The 20,431-nt window shown below is 26.2% G+C and overlaps 1 protein-coding gene across 1 annotated transcript; it reads right to left on the reverse strand.

Annotated features, from left to right (window-relative positions):
- Positions 1–3,871: 3,871 nt before the first annotated feature.
- On the reverse strand, positions 3,872–19,293 carry LOC129962116 (phosphatidylinositol N-acetylglucosaminyltransferase subunit Q-like). The gene is made up of 9 exons (XM_056075850.1): positions 18,453–19,293; positions 16,505–16,627; positions 12,146–12,266; positions 10,320–10,446; positions 8,776–8,929; positions 7,807–7,999; positions 7,039–7,153; positions 6,819–6,874; positions 3,872–4,059 (listed from the first exon to the last, which is right to left on the reverse strand). Exons 1-9 carry the CDS (start codon positions 19,121–19,123, stop codon positions 3,931–3,933), a joined length of 1,689 nt encoding a protein of 562 aa, XP_055931825.1. The 5' UTR covers positions 19,124–19,293; the 3' UTR covers positions 3,872–3,930.
- Between the last annotated feature and the right edge of the window lie 1,138 nt (positions 19,294–20,431).

Raw genomic sequence — 20,431 nt, forward strand, 5'->3', positions numbered from 1 at the left:
TAAGAAATTATTATTTTGGAATGAATTTATTTAAAAATAAATTTAAAAAATCTGTTCTTGAAATTCATTTGTTTTTATTTTTTAAAATTCGGAAGGTTATTTTTAAGAATTTTTTTTTCTTCTTACAACTATCGGAAGCTTGAAAGCCGTAAAAAAGTGTTTTTTTTTTTTTTTTTTGCTGTTTTAAAAACTTTTTTTCCCTGAGTGGTACATATGGACATTTTATCATCAATTTTTTTAAAATTAATCATAATTTTAAACAGACACGTTCATTCGTATGTCATTAAACGAAATATTTGGAATAATATAGTTTCGGGCATAAAGTAATTAGCAGAAGGGGAAAAAAAAAAAAAAATCAAAATTCCGTTTTCTTAATTGAATATAATGACTGAATCATACTGGAATGGTTATTCAACAAATTTAATGCATTCTTATATAAATTAACTGTGGACAAAAGCCTACTATGTCATATATACTTACATTTTGTAATCAAACTGCAATTGATAATATTTTATTAAAGAAATAAATTTAATTTCCATTACATTTATTTACACTATTGGTTTACGTTGAATTCATATCATTTGGCAACAACAAAGCAATTTATCTTAACAAGCCTACATTGCAAGAGTAGTGACAACATCTGCTCTTCACCAAACAAGGAAATATCATAAAGAAATAAAATGTAATAAATTATAGTTTTTTTTTTTTTTTTTTTGCTGTAAAAAGAAATGATTGGACAAATAAAATATCGCTTCTTTTCTTAGGTGTTCCGTACCATTTGAATCGGATAGAACAAGTTAAAAGTCTTCCATGCATTAGTTGGATTATCCCAACATCCCGGTCTTGTATAAAACCGACACTCATTTTCCCAAATAACTGCACCGACAAGTGATCAAAAAACAGTCGATAAATGCAATTACCGAAACCCTTTTTCATCCATTGTATTGATTTCTTAGTCGACTCACTAAAAAATAATCGACAAAACGGGAAACCTGATTCAACTTGTCGCTATGTTGCTTATTCTGCGAAATGCAGTACAAACTGAATAGACGAGAACAATCGGGTGTCCGCCATTCTGCAGACTTACTATCGTTCACCGTCAAACTTGGAAAAAAATTCGTTTATTTCGATTGTTCATTTTGTAATAATTTTAAGATAAGATAAAATAATTAAGAAAGATGAATATCAGTATCCAATATTCAACTTCCATCCGAAATTGAAATATTTTTGCCGACGGAACTCTTAATTTTTCGCCGTCGGGGATAAATGATTACCGACAAGGGGCAATTCCGCTCCTAAAGTTAACTGACTGATGAAGTTAAGAGCATTAGTTAAGTTATACTTAATTTTCAAACGGCACAACTTATGCAATTTCAGAAACAAATATGTATTTTTTAATAATTATAAAAATTTTCAAAAAAAAATCTAATTGATCAATTTTATTTAAGAGAATCATCTAAAAATTTTAAAAACTTTTTTTTTTAACTTTTTGAAAACTGACCGAACAATTAATTCATGAGCACGACCTAATTTATGATTTTTAAATAATTTTACAATTTACAAAGTCTATTTATCTGCAATATGTAAAAAGTTAAAATCCTGTTTCAGCTTTTTTGAAACACTTTTATATACAAAAATTTGGAAATACTATTATTAGAAGGTGAAATTTTCTTTTATATCATGTACAATTTATTTTCAAGCATTTGTCTACAAAGTAGGGCTCCAAACCCGGTTTTTTTAAAAGTAAATTTGTCACATTTGAAAACTGGTTTTCCTGAACGCCTGGATATTCCTCTTCTTAAAAAACAAACAAATATTTTGCATTTTATTGGTTGGGACCGATTCGTCTAGCAGCGGAAAGCTTAGACGACGAGATACCAATTTATTAACAAGGAAAGGTATATCTGAATTTCTGTTAAATGAACTAAAAAATTTAAATACTGGAATAAGTTTGAAAGTATTAAATGTTTCAAGAAAGAAGTAGAATTAGCAACTCTTATACTGTATTTGCACATTTCTAATTCAGCGAAGAAATCTAGTGTACTTTCTTTAGCTTCAAAAACCGAAATTATTAAGTTATCTGGAAAGATACTTTGTAGAATATTTCCGAATTCTTATTTGGAAACCAATTCTGATGACGAGCAAATCGAAGAAACTACTCATCAGAGTAATGCCTTTTAAAAAGAAGCCAAGGAAAAATCAATTTAAAAGTTTCTTGAAGACCCTGAAAAAAAAAATTTAAAAATCAAAAAAAAAAAAAAAAAAAAAAAAAAAACTGAAAGCTGAATTTTTATTATTTGGGTCAACGAATAAAAGAAAAAAAAAAAAAAAATTGTTATTTGATGCCATGAAAACTATAAAACCAAGCTCAGTAGCTAGTGAATGAGTATTTTCAATTTCAGGCAATATTATGTCCAAAATAAGAACAAGACTTAACCACAGTTCAGTAATATTTTATGTTTTTTAAAATCCTATTTTCTTAGGAGAAACTAAAATTAATGAAAATAATATGAATATTATTTGAAATTTTTGTTTGAGCTTTCGTTATTTTGTGTAAGTAATATGTATATGTAATTCTTCTTATTTTTTTTTTTAATATTTTGACTTTGACATTGATTTCCTTTTTTGTTATTTTGTATTATTTAAATAAAATATTTTTTCCTATTCTATTTTTTTTTGACAAAAATTCGAAAACAGGCGAAAAACGGTTTTTTGGAAATATTGAATTCGAAAACCGGTTTTTCAAAAAGTCAGTTTTTGTATAACCCAACTAAAAAAGAATAATAATTTTTCATGAACTGAAAGTGAAAAAGTTTCTTAGAAAAAGTAATCTTCTTCTGTAATTTAAACAACCTGTGGGAGTGGCCTTCACAAAACTTTCTCATATATTCTCTAATAAAGATGTTATCCCTCTCTTGCCAATATAAAATTATGGACCTAGGGCAAGGCCGTGAAAGCCTTGAATAATATTGAAGAATAGCAAAAAGATATTGACTGTTGGTGTAAATCTAGAATTTTTACTGAATCCATCATATGATCTTTAGAATGAATCCTTGTCATGTGTTGAACTCAGAAAAATAATTCAATATATATTATTCACAATACAATGACTAGTTTATTGCTTCAAAAAATAAATATATACAATTGATTTAATTTGCATTTCCCTGAAAATTTAATCTACATCTTCTTATACACTCTGTAGGTATTTTTAACAACCAAAATTTAAAAAAAATACATAAATGAAACATCAAAATGATGCACCATCTTGAATGGTGCCAGAGAGGAGATATCCAAGTGAAAAGGGCTAATACAAAAGTATCCGAAGATCTGATTTGTTTATTGGACTCTTTTCCCCCGATCGATTGAAACCAAAATCTGGCACAGAACTATATTTGTAGTCGCAAGACCACATATCAAACTCCATTTTTTTTAATGTCACTGGTTTTGCACTTATGCAAAAGAACTGATACACAGACGGCCAATCCTTTGACAAGAATGGTTCAAAATTTGATAAGAACCTTAATTTTAGATGCTAAATCTGTGTACCAAATTTTATTTATCTAGCTCTTCATGTTTTGCAATTATAGTGTTCTCTTATATTTAGATAGCCGAATTTCTTAAAAAAATATTTTGCTCAAAATCTGACAGGAATCTGCAAATGTGCTTTTAAGTCTACATACCAAATTTCTCCCATCTACTGAAAGCATTTGTGAGTCATCGTGTTCACAGACAGACAGATACAATTCTAAAAATGTATTTTTCAAACTCATGTAGATTTGTCAAAATCCAAATTTCGAACTTTTTGACGATTACAATACTTTTTCCTCTGAATTTTCGTATACAAGAAAGTAGAGAAAAAAAAAATGATAACTTATGAAAAATAAATACTTTTATTTCAGCTGACAATATGAAATTCCTTTACACCCGTATCTAAAGTGGGTAAATAATCTTGCCAACCAAAAGGCTAGATAAAAATTCTTTCCATGTCAAATATTCTTCTGTGTTGTCTAATTTGGGTAATGTTTCCTTTATCACAGTCTTGAAAGAAACTTGTGTTACCTGAAATGGTAAGAAACAGTTTCATACACACACACACAAAATATACACGGAAAAATAGGGAGAGAGAAGAGAAAGAAAGAGAAACCAACAGAACATTAAAGATGAAGGTAGATTTAAAGAAGTTTAAATATGTATCAATTTAGCATTCAGATACTTTTGAAAGTATACTATCATCACTATGAATTTTTGTTAAGATCATATATTACAAGGAAATTCGTTCCCCAAGTTATGTTGTAAAAGTAAAATTGTAAAAGGATAATTTGAATGATTAATAATTTGAATTCATGATTTTAATCTATCAAGATCAGGAAACAACAATGTTTTTACAAAATAAACATATTCTCTCAGAAACTTTTGTCAAAAGTATCACTAAAAAGCAAATATATCAAATTTACGTCATTAACTAAAAGAAGAATTTAACATAATACCAAATTTATTCAATTTAAGTTCTAATATAATAAAAAGGGATAAATTACAATTACATATATTATCATTGATAAATGTAATCAATTATTAGTAGCCATAAGGAATAATAACAGGAACACAAAAAGCTGAGATATAAGTAAGTAATTTCTCAACTCCCTTATAGTGGCACAATAATGATATTGTGGATAGTTCAAGGATTGATTGCTGATAGTGAGAGAATTGATAATGGATACACAAATTTTGTGTGGTCTATTTGATTCTCAGCATCCATATCATTAATATGATGGCAGTCTGGTCACTAAGTATAAATTCTTAGCTTTAGATTAAACAAGGTTTCTTCTATGATTATGATTATTCAATCTTAACAGAAAATGAATACAGATTAGTTAAAAAGATGATCAATTCAAGATAATTCTGTTTTATTTATGCTGAGAATATTTCTACGAATGAAGAACTTTTTGAATTTAAAAGAAATTTTTAATTCTTTAATAAAATATTAGGTAAACAATATAAGTAATTATATTACACTTAATATCTGTTTTGCATACATCAATTGTAATAATGTTCACTGCTTATCAGCAGAAATGTTAAAGGAAATTAGAACTAAATGCATTACATACATATTTCTATAAAAAGATCAAGACATTATAAATTCTCTTTAAGAAAGTTAGAATTTTTAGAATGGTTTTTGGTTAAGTAAAAGAATTTAACACCTGAAAAAAATATTTGAATAAATACTTGAAATAAAAAAGTACAGGAATGAAGCTCTAGAAACGGTATGTTTCTTTTATTCTATGATTTATACAGGGTGCGGCAAAAACACTCGGACAGAGTTATTACATCATAGAATAGAAGTTAATTAATTTCCTTTTTATTTTTGTTCATTTCTTTTTGTCTACCACTTCAATTATAACATATTTTATAGTGTATCTTTTGTTTTATGTACTGATTTTTGGCCTTTTTACAATGCCAAGCAAAATATATGTTATTTTAAAGTTGGAAAACGAACAGTATGAAGTCGTTCATTTGTTTACTGTGCCTCGGCAAAAAGTGTCTGATGTAATCTATCGATTCAAAAAGCTTGACAATGATGGGCAGGAAGTGAACTAAAACGTATGGTGAACATTTTCCGTAGCCGTAAGGTTATCAAAAAGCGAGTTCAATGAAATTCGAAGGTTCCCATGAGAAAGATCGCTCATGAACTAGAAATCAGGGACCAGTCAGTGCAACAAATGGCAAAGAAAGTTCAGCTTCTCACTGAAGAAAACAAATTCGTGCGGCTCCAAAGACGCCGCAAACTTTTGAAACGGGCTGTATGTCAGCATTGAGAGAGATCCTTTTTCACTAATGAGAAGCTCTTTACAGTCCAAAAGTTCGTAACTCCTAGAACTATAGGATCTGGTCTGTAGACGCACCAAGCACTTTAGCAATTGTTGAACATCGTAAAAATCCGACGTCGGTCATGGTCTGAGGCGGAATTTGCGAAAGCTGCAAAACATCTCTGGTTTTTGTGGATGAGGAGCTAAAATAATTCAAAAAAGTGTACCAGTGGGACATTCTAAAAGCTGTTATATTTCCGTGGGCAAAACGCACTTCGGCAATGTAAAGTGGGAGTTCAACTAGACTCCGCATCAGCTCAAAAGGTTAAAAAGACAGAAGAGTGGTGGAAGGAATATTTTCTGTACGTGATATCATCTGGAGAATGGGCCCTATACTCGTCGCTGTATGGGCCATTTTGAAATCTAGGGCTTGCACTAAGCGACATAAAAGTTTGGAGTCTATAAAGCAATGGTTTCTGAGGGAATGGGATAGATTAAAGGAAGAAGACTTGCGGCCCATTGCTACAAATTTCAATACGCGTTTGCACCTCTGCATCACTGCAAAAGCTGGCCACTTTGAAACCAATTAAATTTATTTATCAGTAACAGTCTACTCTTATTATTATTTGTTATATATTGTTAATTAAGTTATAATAAAATTTGTTTGTCCGGTTTTTTTCTGCTATACCTGCAATTAAAAAAATGAAATTTAACTAATATTATATTAATTTAAAAATTATACAAAATAAAAATTATTTACTTTGTTAATTTATTTATCTTTTTGGAAAAAATCAATATTTAAATTAAATAAATGTATAAATATCATCAAAATTCTTTGTATGTGTATGAAGAAAGTTACAAATGTTACTAGATATTTTATGCACTTGAAGCTATGTTACAGTACTATAATTTAAAAAAGAAAAGAAACTAATTTTCATAGAACATGACACAAAAAAATTAAAAGCAGATCTCATTAGAAAATATATAATATACAAATATCAATGAATTACATACTTCCATGGAAAATGTTAAAGTTCCTTGAGTACTTAAAACAGAAAAATAAACATCACCTGCAATAAAAACACGCAAAGATGAAAATAAAAAGATGTTCATGCTTAATATATGGTAATGATATTTAGTTCACAAATTTGGATAAGTGATATTTAATTTTATGTACAATAATTTTATTATCTAAATTATAATTTTAAAGAAAAATATAAAATTTAAAAATTACCAGCCACCTCAGATGATCTAAGCAGCATAGAAATGATACAATATAATGGATTAACATTGATTGCCTGGATTATTTTCAATATGATTCTCTGAATTGCAAGCACCATGATTCTTAACTGAAAAAAAAAAAAAAAAAAAAAAGTAGAGATGACATATAAAAATGATGCATATTTTTGTTGAATTGACTTATTGGTTCTAGCATTGCACTATACACACACACAGGCACACATGAACTTAAAAATAGGAAAGCAGGTACACTTGAAATATATAATTTATACTGTAGGAAGAGAGAGATGAATTATATTATTTATTTGATAGCAGAAAAAATATATGTCACAGATGCAGAATAACCTTCAGTAACTTAATCAATCAGTAAAATGATAAAACATTCTAAAAACTTAAAAAAAAGAATCATATTAATTGAAAAATAAAACATTAATTAATATTATGCATTCATCAATTTATGAAGATATTAACAACAATTAGCTTTATGAAATGCATAATTAATTTTAACTGTTATAATATCAAATTTTATAAAATGATATTTCTCAATGGAAGTAATAATTACTTTTACATTTAAGAATATGTTAAACTTTTAGATATAGAAAACCCCTCTTTCTTATTTTGTGCATAATGGAGAAAATTAAAAATATATATTATTTTGAAAACAGGAGGTTTTTATCGCAAATATAGATCAATAAAATATTTAATTGTGTTAGCAAGTAATTAGTAAATCTAAACAAGAAAAGATTTGAAACAATTTACTTACACAAGTAAAAACTACATAATAGATCATCACTGTAGGCAGTAGAAATAACAAAACAGTGAAAATAAGGGTGCCTAGGAACAGTTGGTGTATATCGTAGGTATATGAATCCACTCTTTCTCTTAAAGGATTCCATTTCTTACCCCGAAAAAGTCTCCACAAAGATGATAAAGCTATTATTTGGTACCCATAGAGCCTTAAAAAAAAAAAAAAAAGAAATGTCAGTTTTAATAAGTATACGAATTTTGGAATAAAGTCATGCCTTACATATAAGTAAAATAATTTCAAATAATTATTTAAAAATTTTCAAGAATTTAGTTTCAAATAAATGCCTACTCAGTTTTTTAAGGAAAAAATTACAGCCTTACTATCCATGTGTGCTAGAATTTAATATAAGAATATAGGGAGAAGAAAGATATACATACGTATAAAGATATACAAAGGTATTTTACATCCATACATATTGATTAATTATGTATAGATGTAAAACTTTTTCTGATTCTATTCATCCAATAAAAATGATGAAAATGTATAGTAATTATTCTAAACATTATTAATGGAAAAATAAAATAATTAAAAAATAAATTTTATATTGCTGTTAAAATACTTTTTAACAATTTTCTTTTTCTATGTAAATAGGTAAAACAAAATATGTGTGTGTGTGTGTCAATAACAACAACGACGACAAAAAAAGCAGACAGTACAAGAACATGCAAATTGATTTCACAGCAATAACCTATAAATTTAACTACATAAAAATATAATTTGTTTAATGCAAATTAAACAATACAGAAGTCACTATATGATGAAATTAGATATAAATTGAAATGTAATATTTTGATATAATAAATGCTTTTGGAGTAATTATATAAGTACTTGCATGTTAATATCATAATTTATTTGGAATAAAACAACATGAAAATTATTACATTTAAAAATTAAATAACTGAAATAATGACAGTGAAAACTGACCTTGCAGCATAACCATAAAAACAATAAATGTGAATAGTAGCTAGTGCTATAAGATCGCTTAATAGACATAATATAGAAGTCACTCCAAGAATTCCAATAACAACTGATGACTTTAAGATAAAAGTAAATACTGGCAGTACAACAGCCATATATGCTGAAAAAAACAAACAAACTTTAAATACTGAAATAGAATAACACAAAAAGCCATAAATTAATTTTGAATAACATTTGCAGTGATATACAGCTTAAAAAATGGTAGAAAGGAAATTTAATACAACACTAAAATCACAGAATGATCAGAAATATGTTTTTGATTCCAAGGAATTTATTGAATTAAAGAACAAAATTATATATTAAGATGCACAAAATCATCACATATTAACAATATTACACATAGTTTCTATTATCTAAAAATTTTCATAAATTTTTTTTTTTTTACTTTAATTGAACATTTTTATTTTATTTATAAAAATTAGCAAATAAATTAATTATGTTTGTCTACTAGCACATAGTGTTGATTGTTTTTGTTTCTATTTTTAAGAATACTGAATATTTATTTTTAACATAAGAAGGATTTTTAAAAAAATGTAGATTCAAGTTTAAATGAATCAATTATCTCAAAAGGGTTTATGAAAAATTTTGAATATACTATATGAAATAATATTAATATCAAAATGTTCAAAGAAAACTTGATTAAAAGTATAAAAAAGCACTCTAGAATTTATAGGCAATAAACAATATTAAAAATCATTACATCTATTTTTAAGTTTTCAGTATTGTCATCTGATTTTGATATAGACTGACAATCAAGCAATATGATTTTCATGATACAAGATAATTTACATTCTGAATCACTAAGCTGGATATATGGTAATGTATAAACATTGCTTTTGAGTTTTTATATAAGAATTGTTGGAAAAGTTAAAGGTACGATTTAACCCCCCCCCCCCCCACACACACATGCGCACGCACACACACTTTTATTTTTAGAAGTTGTAACATTTACACTCTCTATGCTTCTCTTAGCCAATTTTTTCTAATGATTTTTATTAGAGAGATTTTCTAATTTTTAATGAGAGAGAGAGAAATGAAATTTAATTCATTCTTTGTTTTTGAAATTCCTGTGTAAATATTTTGATTAATTCCTTTAAAGTCTTCAGCAATTGCCATGTGCATTCAAATGCTTTGACTGAATTCCAAAATTTTTAGTTTTGATTTAATTGTATGACCATTTTTCTTAATTTTTACAACTTAGTCCAATTTCTCCTAAAATATCCATTTTTAAGGAAAATAATTTAAATTTTATCTTAAAAATACTACTAGCATTTACAATAAAGAGTGAAGAGCCACTGTTGTTAAGTGTAATTTTATTTTGATTAACAATAAAATTTTAATTTCATTTGCTTAAAATGATAAGAAAACCTGTTTTCTTTCTTTCATATATATCAAACATAAAGTACAAAACTATTTCAAATAACTATGTGATTTAAATTAATTCAAATCATACAATTACAACATTCCCTTTTCTTCAAAAGATTACATACCTTCCCATAAATAAATATGATACAGAAAAAAGTGTCCAAGAGCGCTATTTAGAGGAATATTCAGTTTTAAACCAGCTGGTACACCCATAAGCCAATGTATCAGTTTCTGCAAATTGCTGACTAGATTCTAAAAATAAATAAATAAAAAAATATATGCAAAAATATAAGTGCAAATCAATTTGAGATATATTAAATTGATTTAAGGGGGGGGGGAGGAAGCCAGAAACACTAAGAAATTTAGGTAATGACTAAAAATTTTATTTTAAAATAAATAAAAGAAGGGATTTTTTTTTAATAATATTTTTTTTTTCAAACCTAGGAAAATGATTATCTAGTCGTCTGGAATACTATTTGAAGAAAATTTTGATAACTTTTTTGGTAAAAATAATTTAGAGTAATATTTAAAATTAAATTAAAAAAAAAAACAGTTTTCTTTGGGCTCCCTTTAAGTCTGAGGCGATGGTACATGTCTGGATGTGTAGTTGAATTATTTTAAAAATCTGAATATTTTTACAAATAAAATTCATGAAGTTAATCAAGTTTCAGAATGTATGTGAATATTAAATTAGGTTACAAGTCAAAATTATGTAATTTTTTTAAGTGTTTTTCTTTAGTACAGTAGTTACTAATTTTGAATATGGAAGACTGGATTTCAAAAAATAAATAAATAAATAAAATAAAAATAAATATAGGTTTCGAAAGCATTTTATGCTTATTTAATAATGAACATTTCACTTTATATTATGATATAAACAAACTTTTATGAATATTATGATTAATATTTCTACTAGCAACTATACATTATCATTTCTAAGTTCAATTAAATGAGTTTCTGTATTTGCTTTAAAGAATTTGATATTAATTGCTTATCTGAATTTAGTACCAATTAAATGAAAGCAATTTTTTCTTGGTACAAACTGATTCGAATACTACTTTATATTTTTTAACTGACTTTTTTTCTTTTTTTTTTACAATGCCATTGTTAGGCATACAAAGAATTTTTTTATTTTTTCCATTTTTATTTGCATAAAAAGGAACAGATATTACAACAGATATTACGGTATTCCAATAATTTGTTAACAAAAATTAAATTGGTTAAATGTTCAGATTTATCCAATTTGGTATTAAGCAAGCCAATGTCAGAAACCTCAATGAACCTATCTGATAGACTTTTCTTATAGTAACTTGCTTCTATAACAACTACCACAAATAGAAAAATACATGACAGCAAGAGTTCCTATGGTGAGCAGCATAAAATGATTTCAATAATGGTATTGCTTTTTCTTTCTTTCTTATAAATACAGTCATTAAAGATATGAATTTGTGTGTTCAAGTACACACAAAACCAAACAAGTCTTCATGATTATTTTATTTCCTTAAACCATCATTTTTATCATTATTTACATAATTTAAATCTCTTGATTAGCAAAAATAACATTTAAGCTATCTAAAGATTATTTTATTTTTAATCAGTATATTCACAATCAAGACTGCAGTACATCCCCTTATAAACAACAATTATAAATGAGAGTAAGAAATATAGGAAAAGTGATTCTAAAATACAATTTAAAATTATATTATTTAATAAAATTTTTGTACATGGATTAGATATAATTAGTAAATTAATTTCAATGATGCTAAAGTCAAACAATTATATCAATATTATCCTCAAACTGATAATCCATAAATAATTTGAATAAATAAATAACTTGTTACTAAAAGTACATAACTGAAGTAAAATTATTGAACACTGATATATGAACTTAAAATATACAGTATTTTAAAAGGTTTTAAGAATTTAATATTAAAAATTAGGATATACTTACATTAGTTTGCTCTAAAGATAAGTCAAAAAACAGCAAAGGCACATTTGAATGTAAAAAAGTGAAAGTGATAAGCCATCCAGTAAGTAAATCAAAGACAACAGCTGATATAAGATTTTTTACTCTAAAATCAAAATAGATTAATAATGAAAAGATGCAATTCTACGAATAAACATTAAAATAATTGTTTATTAAAAATACAGAAGAATACACATGGGATTAAAATTGCAAAACAGAAGCATATTTAAAAGAAATGCGAAATATTTTTCAAATATATTAACAAAAGGTCTGCTTCCGATTATTGACATATTCTACAAAGCAAATCATATTTTTAGCGTACCTAAAAAATTGTTTGTATGGTATGACATCCAAATACAAAATCAATATTTCTGAAAGAAAGAGAGAGAGAGATTCAAAGATTTTCAAAATGTCTAAAACTACATTAGAACAACTTGGTCTTAATTCTCTAAATTTAAGCATAATGAATAAAATTAAGTGAAATTAATTTTACATATATACACATATATTGATGCAAAGTTTTCCTTATATTGTAAAGATCCTGCTTTCAAATAATAGAAGATTATAATTAAAGGAAGTAATCTGAAATTGAAAAAAATGACATTAAAAAATGTCATCGTTAATAAAACAAACATTAATAAACAGTATAAAATTGTAACAAGGATTGCAAAAACATTTTGGAAATTCAACCACTTCAATCAATTGTGGTACAGTCATCTACAAAAATAAAAAGGCACCTTTTGCTTTAGTATTTATTATCACATCTTCACAAAATAGGTGTCAACGGAAATAACCCAAGAGGACAGGTTTATTTCGATAGACACATTGATAAACTAGGTTAATTAAAATAGTATCTAGAAATTTTCTGCTTAGGTTTGCATAGTTTTACAGTTCAATTGAATTCTATTCATGGAATTAGACACCAAATATATTTTGTGAAATCTGTAAATAATTTTAAGAAGTTATAAAGTTTTGAAAAGTGGCATGTCCATGATAAAATGACATCTGTGATAGCTCAGAAATTATAATTCTCAATTTTGTATTCATTATAAAAATAAAAAAAGTATATAAAAATAATTATACAACACAAATGAATGAAATAAATCTATAAATAGAAAAATTAATATTTTTTTACAAATTTTGAAATATTGCTGATATAAAAAAGTGAATTGTTATACAGTAAAATGATGACAGCAAAGTAGTGATACTAAAACATCAGAATCCTAAAAAATTTGCACATACTAATAAAATATTTCTTAAAAAAAACCTATAAAATTCTCATTGTTGATTGACAGTAACAGATGCTAATCAAATAGGCTTGAGAAGACAACTTATTGAAGGACTGCAAAAAATTTATTTCTGATTATTTCTATCAATCTACCTGTCATGAAAATGCATTTTAACTACCATTTACAGATCAAATTATTTAATAAAATGGAATTTGTTTTCTTATAAAATGTAAATACATTTAATGAGTTGATATAAAAAATGTAGAATGTTAAGAATAATTTCTTACTAGAATAATTATGTTTCTGGAATGTGATTTTTAACAAACTATTTAGATTTTATTACCTTTTTTCCTAAGAATTAATCATCAGTGACTATAGTTTGTGTATTTTCTGTAGTTGGTCCAAGGTCACATTTTCTACCTTGTTATTGGCTGTCTGGTACCAGTAATGCAGTAGAAAATGTGACCTTGAACCACCTACAGAAAATACACAGACTATAGTAATGCAAATAATGCACATTTATGAAGTTTTAACTAATATTTAAGTACCAATCCTATAGTTGAAATGCTTTAGATTTCATTCAAAATAAGCATTTCAAGTAAGAGTGTTAGACACTATCTTATTTATAAATGACAATCAATGATCATGACAAGTTTCTGTTTCCCATGATGAAAAGAATTTTTTTTATCGAGTGCTATGAGAAAAAACACTATTTTATATTTATTTAAAATATTCTATTGGTCAGAATAACTATCATGTCTTTCTAAAATATGATTTTATATTTTTTCTGAAATATGCAAATTAAGATCATGTAACTCTAAAAAACAAAATTATTGAAACCAAATTTAATAATGGTTAATTATTACCCACACAATTAAATTTAATAAAATGTATCTTCACTTTTTCTATGGCAGCAATAACAGCCTATTCTTTGGATTGAATTATATTTGCAGATGCTTTTATTTTAAAAATAGTGGACACCAGAAGTGGTGCTTATCAAAGTTAATATTGAATAACCTGTTTTATGATAATTTTTCTTTTTCTACATACTTATGGCTACACCCCTCCTGATATTAGTTCAGCCATCTATTCTTATTCATGTCATTCTCATTCAAACTAGACAACAAATCAATTGTTCTCATTAATTGTTCAACATTTTTGTATAAAGATAACTAAAATAAAATTTTAAGAAGTATTTAAAAAAATATGATTATATATTTATAGTTTATGTTTGATACAATCTTGCTAACTGCATGCTCACACTGCTTTAGCAAATGTAATGGGCCCGAATGGAAAGCTGCAATATTGTATTCATACACAAAAATTGTATTCATTTAACAGTCATTATTGTATTCATTTTAACAGTCATTTTAAACTTTTTTACTGCAACTGCCCTTATGGCTATACACATATTGCATCTGTAATACATATGAATATTATTATTGAAATTATTTGAAAAGGTATTTGTGTTTAAGTAATTTTATAGTAATAAGAATATGTCTTTGGCCAATAACTACTTGTTTTGAAAATCTTACACATGATTACAGCTTTAATGTCAAAACTACATACCAAATTTTTTACACCTAGTTTGTTGTATAGCTAAGAAATCTTGTCTAAATACTCAGGGATCAACACACATTCAACTGTTTGATAGAGATGGACTAAAATTTGATACAAATCTTTTTTATAAAACCATAATCCAAATTTCACCCATCTAGCCTTTGTTGAGTTATTATGTTTGTATGCATGTGGCTAGATTGTTAAAATAGATCAGAATTAGTTAGTTTAGTTAAAACTTGATATAATACTACATTTTTAGTATAAAGACCATAAATGAAATTTTATTATTCTAATTTGTTCCATTTTTGAGCTTCCACTTTTGCAGTGATAGTGATAATTCCAAATATATTTTTTAAAAACTTTAGGTAGGTTTTTGCACCAAACAAACAAATAAAAAAATCATTTGCATATGAGAAAATAAAAATGGAAATTTAATTCCAGTGTTTCATCACTATAAATATGATTCAAGTGCAGTTATTTTAACCAGATTATATAAACTTTGTAAATCAAATTTTTCCTGTTCAATTTAAGATCCTAATCTTATTTATTCCATTGAATGATTAAAATTTTGTTGAAATCTGTATAAAATCAAAGTGTAATAACTTTATTATAAACAGAAAGTACTGCCTAGTTTAATAATTTTCCTTTCTGATTAACATTTACTTACAATTGAAAATAAAATTTCTTCTTTTAAATAAAAGCTGATAAAATCATTTTCTTAAATTGTCATTATGCAAATTACTTTCTTACCAATGAAGTAAAATTTCACTTAAAAAGATTTGAATCAAAGATCTTAATCACAATAAAGTTTCTGGGGATTACTGAAATGCCTAGGGGTGGGATCAATTACCAAAAGGAATTTGGAAATATTTTGAAAAGTAATTAAATATTTAAATTTGTAATAAAATAAATCCTCTAATCTACTGGAATTTGAAAATGATTCAGAAAGATTGATTTCCAGATGATTAAGAAAATGATTCAGAAATCTCGCTAAATGTTTCAGAAAACTTGATTCAGATAACTCTGCAATGCAATGCAATTTTTGCTTTTATCAATCTTAGATATACTTATTATATGGTTTTAAGTAAGTTGACTTCTTTCAACTTTTAAGCAAGCAAAATTAATCATATCTTCAAAACTACAGAAAATTTTGGGATGAAATTTGACACACATATACTTAAAGCCAAATTTAATTGAATTGTTGAAACATCCCAACTTTCATAATGGGAAAATTCGAAGATACAGATTAATTAACTATTTTAATTCAGGTACCCAATTTTTAAATCTAAATAAACCTGATCCCTCAAGTAATTTTCATCAACACCAATTTTATGAATATACATAGTAAATAAAAAAGTTACAGAGGTGAAATATTATTTTTGTTCATGAATATATCATATTTAGCCATAGAAAACTTTTTCTATTTAATCTTTTATTCCTTGCATTGAAATAAGCAATTTTTTAATAAAAAAAAATTAATCTCCTAACATTGTTAAGTTCTATTACATAAGTATAAAAGAAGAATAAATACAGCAACTAAAAATTTAAAACTTACTCTAAGCTAATAATTTGTTTACTTTTGAACTCTTTGATAATTTTTCCAAAATGCAGGTGTCTTTGATGAAGCTGACAGCCAACTGAAGTTGAAGTAAGGATTTTCAAGAAAACTTCATAAAATCTAGAGTGAATTAAAATATTTAAAGCTGAAATTAAAATTTACAATAATGTCTTTGATAATTAATAAAACATAATTTCACAATTATGTAAGATAAAGATGTAGAATTAAGCAGTATAAGGGAAAAAAATCTGAAATATTTTGAAAACTGGTTATATACTTAGTTTTATTAATATCTTTTATAGCAAATAGAGTATTCTATTATAATATCATTTTTATTGAATAATAGATATTAATTATTTTATTATGATAACAAGGAGAAATAATAAAATTTATTGAAATTATTTAAATAGCTTGGTTAAGTTATAGTTTACTGTTGCCATTTCTACTATCCTCAAAAAAAATTAAAGTGAAGACATGTAAAGTGAACTATTTTGCAATGCTTATACTATTCTAATCATTATATTTTGTATTTCCTTAATCATTAGCTATCCTATGTAATTTTATAATGGGATGTTATTAAATTTCAAATAATTCAGTATTGCAGATTTTATGTACTACAGAAAATGTTTCATAATTTACATAATATCTCAGAGGATTATTCAATAAAAATTTCTTTGATTCAATAAAAAGTTGCAATAAACTACATCAAGAAAGCAAATTTCAAGCTAAAAAAAAAAAAAAAGGGATAATATAGTTTTATACATCCAATTACATAACAGAAAATAACAGCAGTTTAAAAAAATAAATGAACTTAAAATTTTTTTCTCCCTATTGCTTACTTCTGAAATTAAACCTTAAATAACATTTAATTAATTTTGTAAGTAAAATAAAATTTCATGAAAAGTATGGTTTAGACAAAAATGCAGTCAATATGGAAAAATAAACAAAATCTTTGTATCCTTAATAGATTAAAAATAATAAAATTATTTTTATGTCATTACATTATTAGAAGTTATGACATCAAAATCTTTCCTAGTTTTTAATTAATTAAAGCAAATCATTCTGAAGAGAACATGTTCATTCTTCAAAGCATAGGTATATGTGCCACTATGATAATTCCAACTTGACTTGATTATATACAGCAATTCTTTAAAGCAGTACTTTTATACTGTATAAAGTGGTGAATGAATTAACATTACAAATTATGACTGACTTTTTGGGATTAAGATTTATGATAACATATTTTTTTTTTAAATTTTTCCTTACTGATTCTAAAAAGTATTATTTCTGTGACAAGAAGGCTTCGCTAGAAATCTGATGTTGCTTGTTAAAGAAATAAAATATGTAATACAATGAATTCACTTTAGGCATTTAATTTAAAAAATAAAGTTAGTGCAAACTGGATGATAAGAATATATATATATATATATAAACTAAGCAGAAAGATTGCCAAATCTGAAATATATAATAGCTAAAGCTAATTGAAATTTCAAAATTTTTCCTTCTCGAAAATGATTGGATAGATTTTTAATAGGCTGCACATATTATTTGCTTCTACATTTAGAATGTACTCTTAAATGTATTCAATAAAAATATGCTGCACTTCTTAAAAATTTCTCTATCTAAAATATAACAAAATCATTATTTCATTTTAGTATTTTAAAGCTGAAAGTCTAGATTTTTTAATTTTATTTCAGTAATGTGGAATGTATACTAATTCAAGTATTTGATAATTAAAAAACTATATCCCAGTAAGAAATTGTTTTAAAAAATCATATGTTTAAAAATTCAGTTTACAATTATAGACAAATAATAAATTAATCATAAATATATTACAAAAATCTTATGTTTTAATATGTATTTTAAACTTAAAATATTAAATTTTCCTTTTATGAATTTTAAAACTAACATAATTACATATAAAAAAAACTATAGAAATACAAACCTATATGGTAAAAAGGGGAAAAATGTTAGGCACTTGGAAATAATTCCAAATAAAGAAGACAGCAAAATAGCAAGATAAATGAATAATTTGGATTGATAATAGTTAGGAGAAGATTCAGTACAATCAAAGATAATATGTTTAGAAAATTCTGAAAGATCTTTAGAATACAAACAATTGTCTTTCAGAGTCCTGGACAAAAATGAAACAAAATTATTTTCCCCATCTTCAGGCAATGAAAGATGCTTATGTGGAAACATTTGTGACTTAATAAATTCATAATTATCATACAATATTATTTGATTTAATATACTATGTCTAGCATCAGATGATTTTATAAAAATATTTTCTAAATATAATGAATTGGAACTCTCATTAATACGTAGAATAAAGGACACTTGTTGGCTGAAAACTTTTAAGTCATCAAATTTGAAGTCCTTTCTTTTTCTTGCATTGTATAATACACCCAGAAAACTAAAAGTAGGGGATTGTATCACTAATTTTTCAACAATTTTCTTAATATCGTCCGTATTTTCGGTTTCTAAGAAAATAGCACAATTTATTAATGTACTATTTGATGAAGAAGAAACGTATCCGAAAACCCAACATCTTTTAGAAATTTTATTTAAAGCATCGGATGGAATAAAAATAGAAACCGTATTAGTTAACGACATTACTATCAATTAATTTTTCATATTTTAAAATAGAATGCATTGAATCAAAGTTGTTCAGATGAGGCATGAGCCTTAACAAATAATGACCCTAACAAATTAATTTTAACGAATTTTGCAGCATGCTATGATTTACAAATTGCCGTGATCAGTAATAACAAGTAGCCTGGTTTTATCTCTAGTTCTCATATTTCAGATTTAAAAATTACAGATAAAATAAAACTACAATTTTTTGAATGGAAAAAGATATTTTAGAAATTAATTCCTTTTTTTTTCTATTAGTGTTTTACTTTATCTAGCATCGTATTATCTTGAACCATGTTAAATTTCGTTTAATTGAAATAAGAAAATGAACTGAAGTGTAATAGCATTGTATTTAACAATGTTTATATTTATGAATGTGTGCCGCATGTGTATGCAGAGTAGAAAAGGAGGTTTGGAAGGAAGGTAGAAGGTTGTGTTTTTCCGGCTCTACTTTCTGTATTAATTTTTGGTGCGTGGAAGGAAGGCAGCTAGAAGTGAAGGCTGTTCTTGTTTCGAGTGTTTGTTTTTGCCATTGGTTTGTTCGCAGCTTTTGATTTTTGTTTTCTCTAAACAAATCCATTATGGTGTTTCTGTTGGGGGTGGTTCCCTAGCTTGCTTTTCAGTTTTTGCGTTGACTTCAGCTGAAGTTTTTCTCTTTATTTTTGGGGTGCCAAGGTGGCTGGCACTGGATTCTGGAAAATAAAGGTAGGATTTTTCTAGTTTTTCCTTTTAATTGTTTCGTTTTCTACTAGTTTTGATTCTGGCTGCATCGTATTAGATTCTTCGTCAGTAATGACGAAGAGGAAACCAGAAGACTTTGAGTCAGAGGGGAAATATAAGGATAGGAAACTAAATTATATTCTTACAAATGAGTTCTCGGAGAGGGACAAAGCAAACATTGCAATTCAAAGGGGTTGCCCCAAAATAAAATTGTGCATTGATAGTAATAATGGCCCGTCGCCATGGATTAAACCCAAATCAATCAATGCCACGTTCGGACCACTGACCCACAAAGAAGACACTTTTTCCCTAAACAAATACAAAAAATTGGTTCTAGTTACTCGGCACTTAAGCTCAGTGGAGAAAGTAACTGATTTTGTAAAGAGTGTTCCGGAAGCAAGGATTCGTATCATTGATACGAATATTGTAACAAAATACATCATCCGTGATGTTGACACGGATTACAGCATAGTGGAAATTAATGAAGAATTATCTTCACAGGATATCATCGCAACAAAAATAGTTAGATTTAAAAAGAAGGGGACGGCAGAACCTATCCCAATTGTT

This window comes from Argiope bruennichi, chromosome 2 (genome assembly GCF_947563725.1).
Source record: "Argiope bruennichi chromosome 2, qqArgBrue1.1, whole genome shotgun sequence".
NCBI lineage: Eukaryota > Metazoa > Arthropoda > Arachnida > Araneae > Araneidae > Argiope > Argiope bruennichi.